This window comes from Equus caballus, chromosome 22 (genome assembly GCF_041296265.1).
Source record: "Equus caballus isolate H_3958 breed thoroughbred chromosome 22, TB-T2T, whole genome shotgun sequence".
NCBI lineage: Eukaryota > Metazoa > Chordata > Mammalia > Perissodactyla > Equidae > Equus > Equus caballus.
Genome location: NC_091705.1, coordinates 20,953,327 through 20,977,705, shown reverse-complemented (window position 1 = coordinate 20,977,705; position 24,379 = coordinate 20,953,327). Strand labels below are relative to the sequence as shown.

At 43.3% G+C, this 24,379-nt stretch overlaps 1 protein-coding gene across 1 annotated transcript in view; it reads left to right on the top strand.

The window, feature by feature from the left end:
- TMC2 (transmembrane channel like 2) overlaps positions 1-24,379 on the top strand; it is a 73,040-nt gene that overhangs the window by 28,601 nt on the left and 20,060 nt on the right. Inside the window, exons 5-13 of the mRNA XM_070247798.1 lie at positions 2,256-2,346; positions 5,528-5,609; positions 5,976-6,082; positions 11,800-11,898; positions 14,570-14,712; positions 16,427-16,574; positions 19,096-19,284; positions 21,670-21,849; positions 23,341-23,490. Of these exons, the coding sequence (XP_070103899.1) occupies positions 2,256-2,346; positions 5,528-5,609; positions 5,976-6,082; positions 11,800-11,898; positions 14,570-14,712; positions 16,427-16,574; positions 19,096-19,284; positions 21,670-21,849; positions 23,341-23,490 (1,189 nt within the window). The remainder of the gene's footprint in view (positions 1-2,255; positions 2,347-5,527; positions 5,610-5,975; positions 6,083-11,799; positions 11,899-14,569; positions 14,713-16,426; positions 16,575-19,095; positions 19,285-21,669; positions 21,850-23,340; positions 23,491-24,379) is intronic.

The following is a 24,379-nucleotide window of genomic DNA, read 5'->3' as shown; positions in this document are numbered from 1 at the left end:
ATGTTTTCCAGACTGTGATTTGGGCCACTTTATCTACAGGGAGGGTCTTCCTGGAGGCAAATGTGAGGGGGTTCTGAAGTGCTGTCTGCAGTGTGGCTGCCTCCTAAAAGCCCTTTCTTCAGTAACTTCCTCCTCTGCTGAGTGTTGGAGGGGCCTGAGGGGTCTGCCAAAAGTGACTTTGAGACCCAGGTCCCCAGAAGCTGCCTCAAAATAATGGACTCTTCCTCTCTTCCCTTTCATTTCATTTACCCCACACCATCTGGTTTGAGGAAAAAAGAGAGGTGAGTTTGTGGGAAGTTCCCAGCTGAAAGGACACTGCCAACAAGGAGGGGACGGAAGCACCTTCCAGAAGTAAGATTTGCAGCAGTTGGGAAGTGCAGGGCAGGAGCCAGTGTTTCCATATACCAAATACTGTCGCTGGTAAGGAAGACCATGATATTCTGGATCACAGGTGACACATTTAAAGGAGTTTGCTGTAAAAATGTTAGTTATTATTTATGTACCTTTGCTGAATCCAAAAAAGTTTACTGTGTCCATCAAAATTCTTGAACCAGATGGACTCTTCACAGCAAGTGGTCCTCAGAGCTTGCACCCAACACTGGGCAGAGCCCTCTGTTCTGCCGAGGGCTCTCTGGGGGTCTGGACATCAGGAAGAGAAGCATTTGCTGCCAGGTTCAATGGCTCAGGCACAAGACCTGGCCTTTACTTTTGAGAACTCTCATCTGAAGTCCCAAAATATTAACACTTGGCACACTTAAACTCAAAAACCCCAAGGGCTTACGAGTCTTTGCTCACTCATAAGATTCAGGACGCGGACAAAAATATGAGTTTCATGAAAATATTCTTTGGTGTCACAGAGATGTTGGTAGCCGCAGATAACTCCCTGCCGGGACATGGCCTGCCTAGAGGGGAAACAGCGAGCTGATCCGTTGTGAAGTACCTGCAGCCCAGCTTTTGACCATGGGCTCAGTGAGGCTCCTCAGCCTCATTGATATTGAGACATCCTAGTAAAGCCAGCCTCAGGATTAACCCCAGGGGAGAATGTGACTTTGATTCCTGTCAGGTGCCCGCACTTGCGCCTTGGAGGTGGTGTAGGCATTGTGTAACAAGCAGTGGGGCTGCAGCAACAGCAGCCAGACACACAGCTCCACAGTGCCTTCTTCCACTCAGCCCGAGACGGACTTCATTCTTCATCTGCTTGTGTGGGTTTATCCAGTTGTTGCTGATAAACTGGCCCCCTGGGTCGGGGGTGCGATAGAGGGAGCCTGATTTGTCTTTTGCTGATTTCCATGGGCTAAGTACTCCCACTATGGCCAATTTCAAGCTATCAGTGGTTTAACAACTGGTTGGCCAAGTTCCTGAATGTTTAACAATCAGTTTTCCGGAGCCAGTCCTCACCAGCTCCAGCACACCCTCCCAGAGTGTCTAACCGACAAACTGACTCCTGTGTTTCTCATCCAAACTTCCCCGGATGTTCATTCACTCACTCAACATTCATGCAGTCCACAAATATCTACTGAGTGCTGTGTTCACTTTCTATTGCTGCTATAGCAAATTGCCACAAGCTTAAGAGTTTAAAACAGCACTCATTTACTAGCTCACAGTTCTGTTGGTCAGAAGTCCAGCATGGTGTGGCTGGATTCTCTGCCTAGGGTCTCCTGGGGCCAAAATCAAGGCATCAGCAAGGCTGCAGTGCCCATCAGGGATTTGAAGTCCTCTTTCCAGCTCACTGGCTTTTGGCAGAATTCATTTCCTTGTCTTGCTTTCCATGAGGTGTCCTCCAGAGAGGACCAGCAAAAGAAGGTCGAAAATTCTCCTCCTTCAAATTTCTCTGGCTTTCCCTTCTGCCATATCTCTCTCTGACTCTTCCGCCTTCTTCTTCTCTTTTTAAGAGTTCATGTGGTTACATTGGGTCCTTCCAGAGATTCCAAGATAATCTCCCTATTTTAAAGTCTGTAATCTTAATTACATCTACGAAGACTCTTTCGACATTCACGGATATACCACCAGGGGGTGAAGGTCATGGAGACCAAAATTCTGCCTACAGGCACCTGTCATGTACTAAGCACTATTCTTGGCATTCAGGAACTTCAGTAGACAGAACAGACAAAATGCTCTGCCTTCATGGAACTTCCAATCTAATTAGGAGAGTAAAAACACTCAAGGCTTCCAGCCATCTACACATCCTCATAGTTCAGATTTCTTTGGGTTAAATGTTAATTGAATTCCTGCCCTTTTTTTTTTTTTCTAACCAGGGAGGCCCAAGAATTTGTGGAGAAGTATGAAGGAGCCTTGGGAAAGGGGAAAGGCAAGAGACTCTACGCCTATAAGATGCTGATGGCTAAGGTGTGTGGTACAGAGGCAGCAAACCTGTGGAAGGGCTTGCTCAGCTTCTGAATCTGGGTGACCTTCGCAGGCACCTGCCCAGCCTCGCCATTTATGTCCAGCTCCCCCAGAATCCTGAGCGCAAGGTCCGGTAGACCTTTCCAATTCATCCAGGATTGGAAACCAACTGTATCCTGTCAATTTCTCTACTTTGTCTGTGAAGAACTAAACTCACAAAATTGATGGTGTTAAAACCACTGGGATCTTATTTTTAGGACACACTGATGAATCATCCATTTTTATATAACACCTCAATAATTTTTTAATGTATTCCTTGTTTATTGGTGTCTTCAAGTTTTAACTTTTTCTTGGGGACATTTTGATATTTCATATTTTTCCCAAAATTTGATCATTTCATTAAGATTTTCATATGCGTTACCAGAAAGTTGCAGGTGGTGGTCCCACAATTTTTGTAATTACTTTCTATATATGTTGGGTTTAAATCTTTTTTATTCTTAATATTATTTTTCTCCTTTTACAGTTTTAATCGCCAGCCAACTATCTATGGGTCATTTTATTAACTTATCTAGAAACTATTTACCATTTAACAGCTGCACAGTCAGATCCTTTTTTCCCAACTAAGGAGGGTGCTCTGTCCTCTGTGTTTACCTTCCCTTATTGTTTTTAAGATTTTTTTTTATTTTTTATTTTTTTTAAGATTTTTTTTTTCATTTTTTTCCTTTCTCTCCCCAAAGCCCCCCAGTACATAGTTGTATATTCTTCGTTGTGGGTCCTTCTAGTTGCGGCATGTGTGACCCTGCCTCAGCGTGGTTTGATGAGCAGCGCCATGTCCGCGCCCAGGATTTGAACCAACAAAACACTGGGCCGCCTGCAGCATAGCGCAGGAACTTAACCACTCAGCCACGGGGCCAGCCCCTCCCTCGTTGTTTTTAGTTCTTTGTTTTTCTCTCTCTTTGCATTCTCTGAAATTTCCCAGGTTTAATGTCAATATCATTGAATCAATTTTCTTCTGTCTCAATTATAATATAATTCTGTTAATGAACTTTTAGCTACTTTGTAATCCTTCCATACTTCACCTGTATTCTTTTTTAAATCTCAAAAAAAGTAGTGTTATCCTTTACTCTAGAAGCCATATCTCTTGTATCCTATTACGAATGCTGAACAATTTCTCAAAATTTAGTTATGTATCCTAGAGGAAATGCTTTCCAAAAATTTCAGAGAATGATGTCCCTTTTTCCTTGTTCTGCGTACTATTTCTCAAGCCTTACTGGTTGTTTTTAGTCATTGAGACCCTGATTTCATCCACAAACAGGATGCTTAGTTTGCCTGCGTCTTGTTCGACTGCTGTTTGAATTTTGTTTTCCTATATATAGCTAGGGAGCCAGATGACATGCCCAGTTAGTAACCCGGTCCTGGGGCAGCAGCCACCATCTCACGCAGCTCTGAGGAGGGGAGTTGGGGCCTCCTCCTGCCCACGCTCCAGCGCAGTTTTCTGATTCTCTAAACCAATGAAGGATAAGAGCCTCGATGCAGAGCTTCTCCCTGGCCTCCGTCTGCCTCTGCCCCTCTCCAGGGCATCACTTTCCAGGCCAAGATGCCCATAGCCTTGAGGTTGTCAGGTGGCTGCCAAGTGACCAGATGGTAGGCTATGTCTCCAGGGGCCTCACTTGGCAACGTCCGTTCCCTCTTTTGGCCCTCAGCCTTGCAAGCGTATATTTTGTACTGATTTTATCAGCACTCTGACAGGGAATCCATCTCTCTGGGGAGGACTCACATTAATAAAGCTTTTCAGACTGACATATAAAACCAGGTGCCCAATTATTCATTTACAAGGAGAAATAACTGATGCAAGAACTGGAAAATTTGAAGTCTACATCAGCAGTGCCTTTCATTTTTGATAGTAGAGTTAGTTATACGGGAAGCTAAAGCATAATTCCAATTCCAAGCTATTAATTTGCAATGAAAAATCACTGCCATAGAAACCAAAATACTCACAGCCCAGGTGATGGGCAAATGCTTTCCTTATAGACAAACCCACGTAGGAATCCAAATAAGCCAAAGATGACTTTTAGCACAGAATCAGAACTAGGGAAGGTAGATGAAGCAATGGGGCCGGAGTGCCCAGTGTCCATCACCCGCCATTCCCCACATCCCTCCCTTCCTCTCTTAGGGATATCTTTGCCGTTATCGTCAACTAGTCTTTTGTTTATCAGTTCCTCTTCTCCTCTGCATCTGCGACCATCTCCCTCTTCTGACAGATATTTTTCTTCCTTATATAGTAATCACCCCATCAGGATATGGTCAAAGCCTTCAGGTCTGGAAGCCTGTCTGAATCCTTCAGATAAATTTTCCCTTTCATTCTTTAATGAATTTACAAGGGAAAGTCTCATTTCCTTCATGACCAAGTTCTTAGGAGAACTTTGTAATAATAGAAACTGATTTTAGGATCGTCTCCCTGCTATCTCTTGGCTGGCTTCTATGAATTGCTTAATTCCAAATGGATTTATTTCCAGGGGGTAGGGCTGCTGGAGATCAGCCCTTTCAAGACTTGACAAATTTTCACCCAGCCAGCAGACAGACAGCTACTCAGGTTTCTGATTGGTACAAACTCTGAGTGTTGGAGCTGGGAACAGACTGTGGAAAGGAGCAAAATGCCTTCCTAACTCCTTTCAGAAAAAAGCAGGCTATTGTTTCACCAGGAGAAGAATGGGAAGCCGTGGGCTGAGGTCTCTACCAGCTCCACCAGCCTTATAGCTTAGCAACAGTTCCTGTCAGATTAAGGCACGTGGCTGTCTGCCAAACGTGGGTGTGAGAGTTGCAAGATTTCTTTTTTCCCTTGAATTTGTGTTTTAAGACAAAGGAGGTTGCATCAGCGATTGCTAACCCAATTTGACCCCCCAAACCAGAAATTATACACAGAATCTCTAAGTTCATGTGTAAACTATCCAAACCTGAAATTTTATCAGCACTGTAGACAAATGCAAGGTATTGCTGATCCCCTGGCTTCTCTCCTATCCACGTCTGACTTCGGCAGCCTGGGTTTAACACCTCCAAGATGGCAGCCTCACCCACAGGTCGATCTCATGTTGACACATCAACATCAACACGTACCTCCAACGTCCCCCTCCAGGCCCCCATGCAGCATGTTAATGAACTGAGGATGTTACCTGTCTAATTTCAGAAATGGGTCAAGTTTAAGAGAGACTTTCATAATTTCAAGACTCAATGTATTCCCTGGGAAATGAAGATCAAGGACATCGAAAGTGAGTATTTTGGTGTCACTCTTTTTAATTGGTTTACTGAAGAGTTTTCCACAGGCTTAGATTGTGTTCTTGACCAGGTGATTAGATTATTTCTTAGGTTCTGTTGTATAAAAAAAAAAAAAAGGGCTTTGGACTAGTCAGACCAAGATTAAAATTGTCCTTCACTTTCTGATTGTGGGAGCTAAGGCAGATTGGTTAAGCCTACATTACCTCAGCTTATTTATCTGGAAAAAGAACATGGAGATCAGGATGTCCGTTCCACAGACTGGGTTTCACAGATTGAATCCATCACATGCATAAAGTGCTCAGTAGTGTTGACTTCCTCCTTCTGCAATACTTAAATTTCACCATCTTTTCTCTCTTGAGGTCATTTTGGTTCTTCAGTGGCATCATATTTCATCTTTCTCCGATGGATGTATGGGGTTAACCTCGTCCTTTTTGGCTTAATATTTGGTCTCGTCATAATTCCAGAGGTAAGAAAAGAACTTCCTATATCTTTGGATAGTGTTGAGGCTCAGCATGACCACCGTCTTCGTTTATGTTAATCAAATACTCTCTGTTTTACAAAGAACCAATCACTGATTTGAAATTCTATTCTCACATCAATTGCCCAGATAGTTCCACACAAAGAATAGAACCAAAACACTTGTGTTTCTAAATTAAGAGATGGATCCTACATTTTTCTACTTGTCATTTTACTTTAAGATCATTTGAGAGTTAATATCTCAGTGAATTTTTTTCTTTTACTCTGAAAACAAGGAACAGAATGCATTATATCATAATTTATTACCAAAAACCCTGCATTTGAATAGCGCTCTTCAGTATTCTCCAGACACAGTCTTGTTATGGATGTAGGCAGATGCTTCCTCATGGATGAGTGATTGAGAGACAAAAAAGGAATAAACACATGGCTTGTGCAAAGTTACACAATAAATTTGTGGTGAATGAGATGCCAGGTCTCCTGAGTATTGGCCTGGGGTCTTTTCCAAGGGTGCCTGTGGTCCACTGAGCGCTGAGCACACTGATTGCTGCAGTCCTGCCTGAACCTCTTAGTGCCGGTGCCGGGTACGCGAGAGGATTTACTTCAACAGCTTTGAGGGTAACGATATGTCTTCATCTAGTATTTTCTTCCTTCCAGGTTTATTAATTGGTTCTATAACACCTTAGTGACCCCTATTTTATTATAAATGGTTCCATGAGCGTATTGGGAGTCCGTTCTATCTGTAATTACATCCTTGGGAAACTTTTCTGCACATCCACTTTTCAAATTGAAAGACTTCCACCGAATGTGAATTAAATCAGACTAGTTGGAAGATGTGGATGGTGTATTGTAATAGTGCTTGGCAGCAAAGTAGTTTTACATTATTTATTAAACCACTGAATTCTTTTCTACCTTACCTAAAAAGTGTGCTTAAATATGTCATTAACTAGCTTTTATACTCCTTTATATTCACACTTGGAGATCAAGGGTTATGAGTCCACTTAGTTTTACATATATTCTTCAGCCATTATCACTCTCCAAACTAGAGATAAGGATTTTTAAACTTTCTAGTAAATTCATGCAAATGCCCTTGCACCAAATCTGGTTCTTCCCAAGGGGAAAATATTGCCAGAAGCTAACTGGAAGTTTCACTTCTTCCTTCCATAGCCAAGGAAGTGTGAGTTTTCCCCGGTAGCTACCAGATTTATTTCCATGAAAAGAGAATATATTTAAATATTGTAGGCCTATGAGACATCACTGGAATTGTGCTAGACAGTGGTCCCAGAGGCTGTCTTCTTAGGTAGTTGAATAATTTTAAGGACACTGAGGTTTTTTTTTTAAGGAAACATTAAATTTTGCATAATTTATGTAAAGTGCTATAATTTATAAATATTTCACATGAGGGGAACATTCGTTTGAAACAATGAAAGCTGAGTGATTGGTCCATTCCAATGAAGCAGCCAAGACCTGAACTGTCCAGGCAAGAGTGCCTTGACTTGATTGGTTGGTGACTTGGAAAGCCATACTGGAGTAGGGTAGGGGAAAGGAGAGAGACAGACAAACAGACAGGCAGAGAGGGCTGACTGGAATGAGGAGCCCCGGGCCAGGAAGAAGGACCACGAGGGGAGAGGGAGAGAGGCAAAGACCAGTTAAGAGCCTATTGCAATAGCTCAGTCCCAGATCAAGGTATTGTCAATGGGAATGGATTAAAAGAGAGGAATTAGAGAGAAGTAGAACAAACAAGACTTGATGACAGGTTGGATAATGGCAGCTGAGAATGTGAGGTGTCCCAAGATGGCTTCCTAGTTAGGATAATATGCAATTGGCCACATGGGAACCAGACACACCAAAACTCACCTTAAATAGAGTAGAAGAGGTGCCCTGTTGGTCAAAGACACGAATAACTTCAGATCCCCAGGGTTTTCAGCATAAGTCTGATGATCAGATATTCCCATGGCTCATGGATGTCTTAAAGCCAACCAGGGTGAATCAGAGGGTCTGAGAATAAGAATATTAGAAGTGCTCAGATGTTAGGCAACTTTAGCAGAATTTCTCCTCATACTCATCTTTCTTTGCCACAAACCCTCAATACCATTTTAATGGAATTAAACAGCTCTGAATGCTAGAATGAATCTTGCTCAGCTTTAATGACAATTGCCTATAGAGCCCAGGATGCCTACATGATCCCTGGGGAGCCCTCTGTTTTATGCTGCAGGAACTGGCTGTCAAGGCTGTACTGGATGTTGAGTTCATGTACTTCTTGTCTCAACATGGAGTGCATGTGAAAATCACATGGGAGGTGTTTTTAAAAATACCAGGTCCTAGGCCCACCCCAATCAGTTGAATCTAAATCTATAAGAGTGTGGTCTTGGCATCTCTATTTTAAAAGTTCCTGTGGTAGGCAGACATCTAAGATTACCCCCAATGATTCCCACCTCCTGGTATTACGTGCTTGTATAATCCCCTCCCCTTGAGTATAGGCTAGACGTAGTGACTCACTCTTAACAAATAGAATATAACCAAAGTTACTGGCTGTCACTTACATGACTAGATTATAAAAAACTATGACTTCCATCTTGCTGGCATTCTCTCTCAATTCCCTTCTTGGCTTGCATGCTTTGATGAAGCAAAAGATAAGAAAAGCCCATCGGGCAAGGAACTGAGAGTGGCCTTCAGAGAACAGCCAGCAAGGAACAGAGGCCCTCAGACCAACAACCCGTAAGGAACTAACTCTTGCCAACAATCACATGAGTGCATTTAGAATCAGATCCTTCCCCAGCCAGACTTTCAGATGAGACCAAAGCCCTGGAAGACACCTTGAAGGTGGCCTGTGAGAGACTCTGAAGCAAAGGACTCACCTAAACCATCCCAGATTCCTGACCCACAGAAACGGTGGGATAATAAATGTGGTTGTTTTAAGCCACTAAGTGTTAGGGTAATTTTTACACAACAACAGATCACTCATACAGCTCTCCAGGTGATTCTAATATGCAGCCAGGGTTGATAATTGCTGGTATACATTAATGAATTAAATTAAATACTTCTTAAAAATACCTTGCAAGCTCTGCTCTGGGGTTAACATAGACAGCATTCAGTCAGTAAGCCTCATATTGATATTTCCTCTAAAAATTATCATTAAAATATTTCAGATATATGGAAAGGTATAAAGAATGAGTCCATTTGCCTACTAGTTAGTTTAAAAATGAAAAATTACAGATACACTAAAGTCCTCTAATTATGTCTCCCCAATTGTATTACCTACACAACCATTACTTGTAATATTCTCCTGAACTTTCCATTTCAATTTACATTTTAAACTGTATTGGCTTAAAGATACACACAGTAGTTTCTTGTTTTTTAAAATCACTTGTGTCTCTGAAGTTATATTCCCTTTTGCATTACAGTGTAATTTTTTCTCTCTCAATTATATTAAAGATTTATCTCTTTTCGTTATTTTGTTAAAGAAACAACTTTGGCTTTGTTGATCCTCTCTGATAGGTCTTTTTTTTAATTCAGGTTTTCTGGTGGGGTATAACTGACATACTGTAAAATCCACTCTTTTTAGATGTACAGTTGGGTGAGTTTTGACAAATATATACAGTTGGTAACCATCACCACAATTGAGCTATAGAATAGTTCCATCATCCCAAAAAATTCCCTTGTGCCCCCTTTGCAAGCAATTTTCTCTCCTTACTTTCAGCCCTTGACAAGCAGTGATCTGATTTCTGTCCCTAAAGTTTTGCCTTTTCCGGAATTTCATATAAATAGAATCATGCAGTGTGTGCGTTTGTGTCTGGCCTCTTTCACTTGGCACGAGATCTTTGAGATTCGTTCATGTTGTTGCCTGTATCAGTAGTCTGTTCCTTTATTGCTGAGCAATATTCCATTGTGTGGATGGACCATGTGATCTATTCACCAGCTCGTGACCACTTGGGTTGTTCCCAGTTTGGGACCATTGTAAATAAAGTTACCGTAAATATTCACATTCAGGTCTTTGTCTTATTTATCTTCATCTTCTATATCATTAATTTCTAGTCTTACTATTTCTTTTCTGCTAATTTCTTTGGGTTGGTGTTAGCTATCTTTTGCTGTGTAACAAAAATATCCCAAATTGTTTGCTGAAAACAACAAACATTTATCATCTCACAGTGTCTGTGGTTCTGGAGGGGCATACCCAGAGCGTTACAAAGACCTGACATTCAGTTTCTTAAACTAGGTAGGGGATACACAGTAGTTAACTTTCTTTTCCTTATAATCAACTCTACATATATGATATAGATAGATAGATATACTACTTTATGTACAATATATTTCCCAATAAGGATATAAACTTTTAAACAAACAAAAAGAAATGAGGGAATTACCTAAAATTGATGAAGCTTTAAATGAAAAAACTAAAGTAATGTTACATTAAATGGTCAAATACTAAAGCCTGTGTTACTAAAAATCAAGAGCAACATGATATGCCCCTGTCCTCACTACTTTTAAACATTATTTTAAAATTTCTACCTAACACAGTAAGTCAAGAAAATTAAACTTATACATTTTGTACAAAAAAATACAAAATTATCTTCGTTTGCAAGTGATATTCTTGTATACCCAGAAAATCCCAATGAGTCTACCAAAAGTTACTTGACTTAATGAAGGAGTATGTTTTGATGGCTGGAGTCATTTGAAATAAACAAACATCAGTGGCATTTTCTACACTCTCAATATCCAGTTTGAAATGAAATTTAAAACTCTCATACTCATGATAGCAATAAATCTATATAATCACTAGTAATAAATTTAACAAATTAGAAGATTTCTATGAGGAACATTATAAAGCACTATAGGATAAAAATACAACTGAATAAACAGGAGGACACATTCTTGGAAGGGAAAATTTAATACCATAAAAAGAAGTCAGGGGCCAGCCCCATGGCCTAGTGATTAAGCTCTGCGTGCTCTGCTTTGGTGGCCCAAGATCAGTTCCCAGTCACAGACCTACACCACTCATCGGCAGCCATGCTGTGGTGGTGACCCACATACAAAATAGAGGAAGATTGGCACAGATGTTAGCTCAGGGTGAATTTTTCTCAGCCAAAAAAAAAAAAAAATAGGTAACATTTCAAGTAAATAAACAATAATTCAGTATTTAAAAAAAAAGTCAATCCTTCCCAAATTGATATGTAAACTTAATACAATTCTGATTTTTTTGTAATTAAGGAGCAAATAAAGGCATATCTATGAGGGTATTAGTAATAGAATCATGTGTACAAGAAGAACTGGAAATACTCTAATGTCCAACGGGGTATTTGTTAAGTAAGTTTATAGTACATACACATGATTAGATATTTTGAAGTCATTTTATTTTGAGAAATACCATATGACATAGGGAATTGGTTATAAAATACTATTAAGCTAAATAATCAGACTAAAATATATATAAAACTCAGAAACAACTGAAAGGAAATACACAAATATCTAACAGTCATTACCTTGGGGATGTGGAGGTGATAGGTAATTTTTAAAATGCTTTTCTCTACTTTTCCACATTTTCTACAATGAATATGTGATACTTTTACAATCAGGAAAGTGATGAATGTTACTTAAAGAAGAAACAATGTGTCCTGCTCTGAGAAAGAAAGTACGTAACCCAGTATCCCAATGTCTCTGTGTGTTTGTATTTCCTCCACGTGTAATTGTGTCGTTCTGTTCCTACATAAGGTACTCATGGGCACGCCCTATGGAAGTATACCCAGAAAGACAGTACCTCGGGCTGAGGAAGAAAAAGCCATGGATTTTTCCGTCCTTTGGGATTTTGAGGTACCATTGTGAACAATGCCAATGTGATACCAAACAAGGGCTCGATCTGCTCATTGCAAGATAAATGGCCAAGAAGGTGCTGGTAGAGAAAGAACTTTAATAAGCAATAAGCCAGCAAATCAGAAGATGGTGGACTACCATCCTAAGAAACCCATCTTAAAGGAAAACTCATTTGGAAATGACTTATATAAGGCAAACAGGGTTGGGGAGGGGGCTCAGGAGTGTCAGGTGATGGATGACCACAGAACGTTGGGCACTTCTCTGTAGCAGATCTGCTGAATGCAACATTCCTGAGGAATCTACGAAAACCTCAGTTACCTCCTTATCTGGGACAGAAGGAACAGTTTGGGCAGAGGACATAAATTCTCTGCTAACAAGTTCTTCTTTCTTTCTACCAGTTACAGATTAGCTTGCCTACATGCAGTTCTAAGTGTTTTTTCCAAAGCACATTGTGAGAATAAGATGAGGAGGGGCCTTGGGGACTGAAGTTCTAAGAGTCCTCTGCGCAGGGGCGACTGTCTGTCATATTTCTTCATGGGTCTCACGTGCAAATTCATGGGGGTTCTACGTGTTGCATGTGGTAGATCTTTAGTCTGGGACGTGTAAAGCTTACAGTTGGTCGCTGTAGCTTCTCCACGCTCCTGTGAGATGCTTAGTCAGGCAGAGGCTGTCATCAAGCTCCTCTCTTACCAGCAGTCCTCCCGCTGTTCTGCTAGGCAGGCTCAGAAACTTTGGTTACTTTCTTTCCCATGTTAACCTTGTGGGTACAGACACAGTTTCATCCTAATGCAGGGTAACGTTAACTCCTTCTTCCTCGGTTTCAAATGCACTTCCATTTTGTGATTGTGAGCCCTAAAGATTGCTTGGATAAGTGTGAAATGTCGCACTGAATTATCAAAAAATCGGGGCTCTAATCAAATAGGACCCCAGCACTATGCAAAACAAGCTAGCCAAACAACAGTCCTCCTTGGTCCTCTTCATGGGTCCTTTCTCCAGGCACACACTCTGAGGATGTGAGTCCCCCATGATGCCAATGGTCCCCTCATTCTGCCAGCTTTATGTATTATGGTCTTACCGTATGGTTTTCTCTCTCCATACCCACATTAAGACCCAGGTCTGTGACTACTCCAGCCTTTCCCCAAGTGTCACATGGCATGTTCAAGTGAATGTCATATCTGCTCTTCAAGTTCAACATCTATCCCACCAAAGCCACGTCTCTTCCCATCTCCTTTACTGCGACCATCGCTCACCCCGTCGTTCACGTCTGAAACCCGAGAGTCATCCTACACTTCTCCCTCTTCCTCACCACCTCCTCCCACATCCAATCAGCCACTAAGTCTGATCCCACTTACTAAATACTTCTTGAATCGGTTTCCTTTTCTCCATCCCCTTTACCTCTCCTTTGAATAATGCCACCACGGTACCAGGACTGCTGTCAGAATCTTCTACCTCTGCTCCTTGTCTTGGCTTGGCTTCTAAAATCTCCACTCCCTCTGCTGCCAGGGTGATTTTTCTAAAATGCAAATCTGACCCTGTCTGATATTCAGTTATTCCCGTTCCCAAATGGAATAAAATCTGGAGTTCTTAATTGGGTCTACAAAAGAATGGTTCGTGAGCTGGCTGCTCCCTACCTCTCCAGCCCCATGTCTATTTAAGACCTCACACTTTGTGCCCCAATATTATCAAGCTTGGGGGAAGTCCCTGAATGCAAGACACACTTTTAGTGCCTGCCTGCCTTTGCTCGTGGCTCTACGCCTGGAACACCTCTCCCTCCTTTTGGAATCCCTACACTCCAGTGCCTCTGGGGGGCTTGGTCTGCAGCTGTGAGGAGTCCTGGAGATGGGAGGCCTGGCTGAAGTGGCTCAAGCAACAGGGCATTGCTGCCGCTATCTTTCACTCTCATGGTTAGACTCAAGACCCCTCAGAAACATGTGAAAGTGAGTTGGAGTGTTTTTCCAAGTCATTTGGAACAGGAGTGGTTCCAAATACTCTGCTCCTAAGGATTAAGGATTTTCTTTGTTGTTTATTTTACCCAACAACCCCTGATGAAACATCCCATTTACCCAAAACAAACTGAATTTATTCAACATTAATCCCATTTTATATTCAACAGACATATAAGTGCTAAAATTCTAAGTTAATATCACACCTAACAAGTATACTAATTTTACCTAAAAATCAAAACCAAAACTTGCAGTTCGGGTTAGACTATGAGCCTTGCCACATAGAGTTTTCTTTAGAAGTTTTGAAATACTGAGATGATTCACAGACTTCTGTCTACTTCTGGAGTGTTAAATTAAGACTCTGGGGCTGGGGGAAAAGAATTTGGAGCTTTATGTACCTGTGCACACTGACTCACACACACACATCTTCTCCTTAATTTGATCCTAAATGTTAACAACACTCTCCTCTCCATCCTGTACCTGTGCACTCTGTACAATGGAGAAATAAAGAGATGGAAGAAAGGAGAGAGGGGGAGACATGGAGACATGGAGAGACTCTGGAGCAACTGAGGGAAGTGAAGGGAAGGACCAGGACATCCAGAACTCTTCCTTCCTCCCCTCAGACTCCTGCTAAAGCCCTGAGAGAAACCCCCGGTAGAATGGACGCATCTGGTGACTGTCTGTGCTGAGCTTGCAAAGCCAGAGCATTTGGGTTTGCTGTCCCACAGGGCTACATCAAGTACTCTCCTCTCTTCTACGGCTACTACAACAACCAGAGGACCATCGGGTGGCTGAGGTACAGGCTGCCCATGGCTTACTTCATGGTGGGGGTCAGCGTGTTCGGCTATAGCCTGACGATTGTCATTAGATCGTAAGTATGACCGTCTCATCTACAGGCTTTTAATTTTCTTCACACAAACAGCCCACCCCCATGGTCACTCTGCACCTACTTACCTTCTTATAGGGAATTTAGAGAGAAAACAAGGAAACAAAGCAAATGCAATCGCAAAATGTGGTATAAAAGACATAAACAGGGAAGCGTGGGAAGTTCTTGGAAATGGGATAGAACTCCTCTAGACAGGGCTGAGAACTGCCAGCCACAGTGCAAGTCTGGGGCACGGCATTTTAAACAAAGTGAGGGCATGTGCAAAGGCCCCAAGGTAGCCACTGTCCCAGTGTGTTCCAGAAACTGTCAAAAGGCCAGTGTGGCTTGAGGAGGGGCAGAGTACCTGGTAAGGTAAGCTGGAGAAGTTTGCAAGACCCGTCTCTGCCGTCTCCAGAGCTCAGCTTCCTCAGAAAAACTCTTCTGCCCCTCTGTAACTCCAGCCTGCGTGTGAGAACCCAGCCTGGTATTGATGAAGATATAGACAATAAGCCTAAATGAATGCAGGTGGCTGTAATTAACCACGGTGTCCTCTCTGGCCCCAACTCTACCTGTCCTTCTGGCCAGAAATGGCCTTGTAATATGTCTATGGTTCTTAATTGGTAATCTCTAAAGAAAAAATTTGGCCTAGCCCATGAATTGCCTTCTTCTAAGTCAAGGGACCCCAGTCAGTGAAGCTGGGGGGCAGGGCACAGTCTCCTGCACATTCCTGACCACCAAGGCCCACCCACCCTCCAGCAGGGCCACAGAGGTCACCTCTTCCAGAAGAACATGGGAGCCGTGTCTGCAGGAGAGGAGTAGAGCCCTCTGGAAGCCTGATTAGAACCCCTGGAAGGGCAGTGTGTGGGCCCAGCTTGACTTTCTATCACATCGTCTCAGGTGAAAATGCTGCTGTTCACGAGGGCCTGCCCAGCACATGACAGGGACCACTGGGTGGTATGTGGCTGCCCAGCTCCAACAAGCAAAATGGGGGAAAAAACGGGGAGACAGGTTTGGTTTTATTCTTAGCCCTCGTGTTATTACCTTTTTTCCTGCTATTATCCCAGATAAGTATAAGGATACAGAATGTTTCCCCGATGAACCAAAAAGCTAACTTAAGCCAACCAAGGCCCCAGAACAGCGCCCCCTGCTGTTGTATCTGATAGAGCCCCTGCTCAATTCTGTGCTTCTGGCAGGGCTGAGCTCCAGGGAGCACCAAGAGAGGTTGAAGATAGGGAGGATGAAATAGATGGGTAATAAGGCAGGTCCAAGGTACTTCCAACCAAGCTTGCTTAAGAAAAGGAAGTGAGTGTTACCTGGTTGTGGTACCAACTGCCTCAGGGCTTATTGGGTTTTATATCAGAAAAAAATATATTTTCTATCCAAGAAAATAGATGAGTTAGAAGGAGATGTTCCTGTGTGAGAATAGAGCAGAGGTCTAAAACATTGGCAGATGAGTCAAGCCACAGGAAATCAGATGTCAGAGCAGAAAACATGATTAAGTGTCCTGTATCCTGCAGACTCCTTATTACCCAACGGACACCCCGTGTGCTCGCAGGGGACTCTGAGTTTGGGGGGAAGGCGCCTTGGCTATCATTAGTCCGATTCACATCTGTCTTGGCTCGTTCCCCTCATTGGATGTGTGCTACCTGTGCCCAAGACCAGCTCAGGGTGACGAAGCAGAAAGAGGGCAGATACAACAACAGTGGTGTGCACCCTACAGGATGGCCAGCAACACCCAGGGCAGCACGAGCGAGGGGGAGAGCGATAACTTTACATTCAGCTTCAAGATGTTCACCAGCTGGGACTACCTGATCGGGAACTCAGAGACAGCTGACAACAAATATGCCTCCATCACCACCAGCTTCAAGGTAGTCACCCCGGGCAGTTCCCACTTCCTGGGGGAACTTTGGGTCCCTCCAGTCATTGGGAGACTTCCCCCAGCTGGGGCATTGGAAATAAGATCCCCAAATAATTTGTGGCAAGAGCTTTACCAGAGGGGTGAGCTTAGCTCTCACACCTTCAAGAAAGGATGCTCCTGGCTGGTCCCCACCGTCTGTTTCCTTATATGGTGCAGAATCCCGGATGCTGAGACCTGGTCCTGCCTCTTTCCTTGTGGAACTGTTTTCTGCTGGAGGAAGTGGAAGGACTCCTTTGGGCTGCAGTTCTCAACCTTTTATGCATGTTAGAATCGCCTAAGGAGCTTTAAAAACCTCTGGGATCCACCCCCAGAGATAATGGTATAATCAGTCTGGAACGGGGTCCCGGCTTTATTTTTTTTCTAAAGCTCTCCAAGTGATTGGAACACCCAGAAACAGCTGAGAATCCTGGTTTGCAGGTGTGAGAATAAAGGAATCAATTAAGTGTGCAGCTCCACACTTAATTGTCTCGTTAATTTGTTCACAAAAGAGGTGGCCTAAAGAATATAAAATAAAAACAAACCAGAGGGTAAGCAAGTGAGTGAAGGCAGAAGCTGGTACGCTGAAGCACTGCACATCCTGTTTTCTCCTCCGTGGCTGTAAAAACCGTCCAGACTCCGGATATTTCAATATTTCTGCCATCTGATCTGTCAGGCTTTCTTTCCCCCAGGATCTGGCAGAGGTCAGGTTTACGCTGCAGCTGTGCTTGGTTGTCCTGTTTCCTTCCCTCACCTCTCTCTCTGCCCTCCCTGGGAGGAGAAGTGGGCTGCTGCCCCCTGACTGGTGCCTACAAATAGCAGGTACACCTGCCAGGGACAGGACCTGGGCTCGGCGGCTCACTCTATGGCTTTCATGAGCCCGAGTCCAGTCGGCTTGGCAGAGGGGGGAGCAAGGAGCTGCCTCCTTCCCTGCTCACAGCAGTGGGGAGCCTCTGGCGGAGCATCCAAGGGCAGGGTGGGGGTCAGTGGGGGCTCTGACTCTTCCTCCAGAGACAAAAAAGGTCAATGCCTGTGAAGCACTTTGAACAGGTGGCAAGGAGATGGCTTCTCCCCTGAGTCTATTAAAAACAGAGATCATACATTTACACAGCAGGGTGTGTGTTGTGAGAACTGTGTGCATTAATGTGTATTCACTGCCTGATGAGTTACTTAAACCTGAACCTGAACACAGTAACTGTTAATTGCTTGGCAAAGTCTCCTTCCAGGTGCTTTGATGTCCAGGAGACCGCGTTTTCCATCCTGGCTCTGCCATATGCTGTTTGTGCCTTCATAGAGTTACTGATGTAGGATACAAAGTTAATAATTTAAAAATCCATCATATTTTTATGTACTAGCAGCGAGCAATTAGAAAATAAATTTTTAATTCCATTTACAATAAAGTTATGTAAATTACAAAATATTTTTGGGCATAGATTTAGCCAAAATAAAAAAGTGCAAGACTGCTGTACCAAAAAGTACAAAACATTGCTGAAAGAAATTAAGAAACTCTAAATAAATGGAGAGATATACCATACTCATGGATTAGAACAGGGGTCAGCAAACTCAGGCCCAGGGTCCAAATCCAGCCAGCTGCCTATTTTTGTAAATAAGATTTTGTTGAAACAAAGCCATGCCCATTTATTTATATGTTCTCTGCGCTTTCTTTCATGCCACAGAGGCACAGTTGAGTAGTTGTGAGAGAGACCACATAGCATGCAAAGCTGAAAAGATTTACTATCTGTCTGGCTTTTTATAGACAAAGTTTGCCAGCCCCTGGGTTAGAAGACTCAATATTGTTAAGATTCAATTTTAATCTATTTGATCTGTAAATTTTTTTCTTTTTTTTCTAAAGATTGGCACCTGAGCTAACATCTGTTGCCAATCTTCTTTTTTTTCCTTCTCCCTCCCTCTCCCCAAAGCCCCCCCAGTACATAGTTGTATATTCTAGTTGTTGGTCCTTCTAGTTCTGCTGTGTGGGATGCTGCCTCTGAATGGCTTGATGAGCGGTGCCATGTCTGTGCCCAGCATCCAAACTGGCAAAACCCCGGGCTGTCGAAGCAGAGTGCGTGAACTTAACCACTTGGCCACGGGACCGGCCCCTGATCTATAAATTTAAAACAATCCAAATCAGTTACTGAAATTTCTCTGGGCCTAGCTGTCTATAATGTGAGTAATAATAGTAACTACGCTATTGGTTTGTTGTTGGGATTAAGAGGGATAATGCATGGCAGGTGTTCAGCACCACATCTGGCACACAGTAAGGATTCAATAAACCGGAGCTTTTGTCGTTACATGTACCAAAGAAACAGCAACAACAAAATACATTTTCTTAAGGAGAAAACTAATTCTCCCCAGGGCAACACTGCCTTACATCACCCGCTCTGGATTATTCCGTTTGTGGAAATATAGAAAGTAGTAATCTCAGGAGCCCAGTAACAGTGGTTCCTGTTGGTTCGTGCCCTGTCATTATTCACTTCTCATTTTCACACATCAAGGAATCAATAGTGGATGAACAAGAGAGTAACAAAGAAGAAAATATCCACCTGACGAGATTTCTCCGTGTCCTGGCCAACTTTCTCATCATCTGCTGTTTGTGTGGGAGCGGGTACCTCATTTACTTTGTGGTGAAGCGATCCCAGGAATTCTCCAAAAGGCAGAATATCAGCTGGTATGAAAGGAATGAGGTAAGGAGGGCATCTCTGCTGAAGTGAATGTGGTGGGCAAATACTGAAATTATACTGGTTTCCTATGCCATGTAGCTGAATTACTGAAAGTCTGGATTATAGGACTCGTTTTAAAAAGTGAAATTACATCCCTTTCCAGTCAAGTAGTATGAACATCTTGAACAAAGAGTTGCTTGTCACTTGGCTTCTGTAGCTGGATAAAGCTGGATTTAATTAGCATGTCAGTCAACTGAATAGCCAGTTGTCTTAACACCAATTATTAAAAAGGTGACCCTTTCTTCACAGCTCTACAGTGCCATATATCACAAATCAAGCGTCTATTATTGTGTGGGTGTGATTCTGGGCTCTCTTTTCTATTCCATTGGTCTATTTGTTCCTGCACTAATAACACACTGATAAACTATGGCTTTGCAGTATGTCTGATATCTAGTAAAGGGAATTCTCTCATTGAGATCCACAGTAAAACATGTTACAGTTTTATCGTGATTATACTGAATCCATAAATCTCTTTGGGGAATTTGACATTTGTGGTAGTTGACAAAAATGGCTACAAATTCTTCCCATCCTTGTATGCGCATTTCTTTGCAACGTGATTTTCTAGCTCCTCCTATGAAGAGGTGGAATCTGTTCCCCTGTTCCTTGAATCCAGCTGGACTGGGACATGTGACTTGCTTTGCCAATGGGACAGTAGCAACTGTGATACAAGCAGACTTGAAAAGTGCTTGTGTTATCAGGACTTGTGCCTTGGGAACCCTGAGACTTCCACCATGTGAACAATCCCGGGCTGGTCTGCTCAATGATGAGAAACACGTGGCTCACTTATCTCAACACTCTAGGTGATAGCTAGTCAACCAGACATGTGAATGAAGCCATCAACCATCAGTTGCCCATAGATTCATGAATGAATCCAGGTGAGACCAACAGAAGAACCACCTGGCTAAGCCCAGAAAAAAATAGTGACCAAGTGAATCATAAGCTAAATAAATTAAATAATAAGAAAAAATCTATCTCCTCCACAAAGCAAGAGAGGACAGAAAAAGATATATGAAACTAGTAGGACAAATATAAAGCACAAATCAGATAGATTTAAATCTAAATATATCAGTGATTACAATAAATATAAATGAATTAAAGCTACAGTTTAAAGGCAATAATAATCAGGATGGATTTTTAACAAGCTGCATGCTTTTTACAATTAACTCATCTAAAACATCAGATCACTAAGCTGTGAGAGGGATACAAAAGATGCCCAGGATGGATTCTGCCCTTAAGCGGATTGCAGTTTCCCTAGGAAGCAGATTTTACAAAAATAAACCAAAACACAAACGAGTAGGCAAGAATAAGGTGGTCAAATAAAATGTTTTGAGTTACAGATGTGTTGCAGGTGGAAAAGTCCATGTGAGCTGGAGGGACAGGAAGGTTTTGTGGCAAAGGTAGGAATTAGGCTGAGCATTGGACGAACGTGTAAAAGAAAAGGGCAATGGTGGATGTGGGGCAGTGATGGCTCTGGAGGTGGGAAGAACGGCAGGAGCAGGGGCGGGGGTGTGAAGGTGATAAGAAGCCATGCCAATGGTCAATGCGAGAGAGTGTGGGAGAGTCAGGACCAGAAGTGTTGACCAACCTACAATTTGGTCAGCAGTTCAAGAATTGACTCTCCATGGGGGTGATCAGTTTAGTTGCAGAGAGAATGTTCTCTTTTGATCAGGTTCAGTTAAACGAATCAGGCTTCTCCTAAAATCAGAACGAAAATTGAGTGCTTACCACTTACCAGGCTCTGGGCTAGTAGATTTACATCCATTATCTCTTCTGACTCTCACAATAAGGACTGTCATCACCGTTTTATACATGGAGAAATATGAAGCTCAGAGAAGTCATATAACTTTCCTAAGTTACAAAACCAGCAAGTGATAGAGCTGGGACTCAAACCCAGACAGCTGACTCCAAATGCCACCCTCTTAACCACATCCCTCTGCTGTTGGTTCCCTTCTGCGATCTGACCTTCCTGTCCTCCGTGCTCCTGAGATAAGGGCTATCACTGTGACTCCTACCTGGCTCACAACTGTTATAGAACAGAAAGCACTGTCCCATGTGTTAATTCACTTGCTTCTCAAAGAAACTTTGCTATTTTTGCCAATACTAATAACAAAAATCGTGATAGCAACCAGTCGCAGAGCAATTATGATGCGTGGGACATAGGTTGACTGTTCAGGGCATGCTGGTGCCTTGGCTAGGGTCACACAGCAAGTTGTGAGACCCCAGGGCATCTCCAGGGGCAGGGGAGGAGGCAGCAGGCAGATGGAGATGCCTAGCCCTGAGGGTACGGGGATGGTGGCCCAGCAAGTGATAATGATGACGCAAGGAATGCAGGCTTTCCTGATTTCTCAGGTAGAGATCGTGATGTCCCTGCTTGGGATGTTTTGTCCCCCTCTGTTCGAAACCATTGCTGCCCTGGAGAATTACCACCCGCGCATTGGCCTGAAGTGGCAGCTGGGACGCATCTTTGCACTCTTCCTGGGGAACCTCTACACGTTTCTCTTGGCCCTGATGGATGATGTCCACCTCAAGGTAAAGACCACAAGCTCCCCCCAGTCCCTGGTGCCCACCCAATTTCCCTTTTAAAAATATAATAATTTCCTTATATGTAATTTATATTAAAGAATTTTTGGAAAGTTCAAAAAAGTAAAATGAAAAAAAATCCCCAGAATCCTATGACCCCGAAACAACCATTGTTAACATTTTGCTGCAGTTTTTCACCGTCCTTTTCTTAGGTTGTCTTTTTCACATCCTGTACTTGTCATTTGGTACCCTTAGTATATTATCTGCAGCCTTTCCCATATTGTTTCGTAGCTGCCATAAATGTTTACCAGCCGGGTGAATGTCCGTCGAGGTGATACGTCATGGTTAACTTAACCTTCGTCACTGCTCACCGGTCGGTTATGGAGCACTCACTATGTCAGGCCCTGGGGGTACAGCAGAGAACAAGACACAAGGTGTCTTGTGTCTTTTTCCAAGGGTGTTCACGCTCTAGGCTAGGAGACAGCTCATTCATTACAGCATGCTGCAGGATATGCTTCAATGGGTGCAAACCCAGGGCAGCATGGCAGTGCGTAGGAGGGGCTCCAGAACCCCCCTGGGGAATCTTGGCAGACATTGGGAAAAGCAGAGGGAACAGCTGGTGCAAACAGGGAACTCAGGATGGCTGAACAATGGAGTGGAGGAGAAGAAATGAAAACTGAGACTAGGGGCAGGGCTAGATGATGCTTCTCCTCCATCCCTCCCTCCTCATTATTGAGCAGCATGGACTTTTCCCCGAAGTTAACAGGAAGCTATTGGAAGGTTCCAAGCATGGAAGTGACTGGATCTGGCCCTGCCCTACCCTTCCACTCTCACCTCTAGCTTCCCTCCCGCTGCAGCAGACTGTTTCACCCTTCCTGAGCCTCACATTTTCTCCACGGGGCAAAATCCTCTCCTCCCTCTCTCTCCATCCTTCTTCCATTTTTGACTAGTTGGCTAATCCTCCCTGAGGTTTTGGCTCAGGGGTCACTGCCTCCAGGGAGTCTTCCATGGCCCCCACTGTTTGATGTGGATATTCCTCCGTCCCAGGGAGCATTTCCCACAACTCTTATCACTCTGTTCTGTGACTGTCTCTGCTCATCTCTGTCGCTCACTAGACTGTGAACTTTCTGAGGAAAGCCCCATCTCTCTTGTTCAGTCTTATATCACTGCTGCCCTATTTGCTCCGGATTGACCCTGAATAAGTTATTCTCAAAAGAAGAACGAGTGATTGGATGGATGGATGGATAGATGGATGGATGAACAGAATACCTTAGAGAAGACAAATTCATGGAAAAGACCCAATGACTTCAACCAGCTGCCCCCTTCTCCCATACAGATTGAAAGGCTGGGGAGAGCATTTCTGCAGAGACTCTGTTGAGGGGTAGGGCAGAGGCTAGGTGGTGGAGTGATAGCAAATGCTGGCTTTAATTGTTGTTCCTGTGGAAATGGTTGGACTGTGCCTGGCTCCTTCTAACCCCACGTCTCTATCTTCCATTCTAGCTTTCTAATGAAGAGACAATAAAGAACCTCACACATTGGACCCTGTTTAACTATTACAACTCCTCAGGTTGGAATGAGAGTGTCCCCCGGCCGCCCCTGCACCCTGCAGATGTGCCCCGGGGTTTGTGCTGGGAGACCGCCGTGGGCATTGTGAGTAGTTATGCTCTCCTGAAAACACGATCCCTATTCTCAGCTCTTTGTTATTCCTTCCTTGATGTTTCCATTTTTAAGCCACTGAAATGTCCATCCAGTATTTCTTAGGATAGTTCCACCTTTTTACTTTCCTTTTTTTTTTTTTTTTTTTAACGTCCCACATGTTTTTCTCTATGCTCCATTCATTAATCTAATACCACTGGATTTATTTAGAATTTTACTGCAGATTTCACTGAAAACCTAAGGTTCTCCACCTGGAAATCATGAATAAATACTTCAAAAATTGGATGAAGGATTTTGCATGTATATGCATTTGTGCATTTTTCTATAAAGAGAATTAATGGTTTTCATTAGAGTCTCAAAAATTAACAACTACCATTTCCCTTATCCACTTTCACATGGTTCCTGTGGCTTGCACAGTGTGGACTTCAAAGCCTAGTCTTCTTTGCCTTCCCAGGCAGGAACTTGAAGCATTCATGGGTAACACAGGGATCAAGTGCCTTCTCTTCCTCAACTCCAACTCTTTTCACGGCATTTCTATTCCTCTGCCACCCCACTGAGACGCAGAGTTTGTTACTTTTACGTGGGTCCCCTGAAGAATCCGCTCACCTAGGGCATTAGACAACAGTGTTGTTAACTGAGGGTGATGAAGTACTGCAGAGGAGGGGATTACATCACACACGCCATTGAACACTGCCGACAAGTCCCCCAGCAGATATTTTCCCTGCTCTTTCCCATGGATCCTGGGGCCCTTTTCTCCCCAGGCCCTTCAGGGAGGGCTCAGGCTCATCATTACTTGTCTCCTCCAGCCCAGATTCTCCCATACTCTACAAATCCTCCTCATCTTTAATGTGCAGAGCAATTCAGCTTCCCCAGTTCCTGCAAT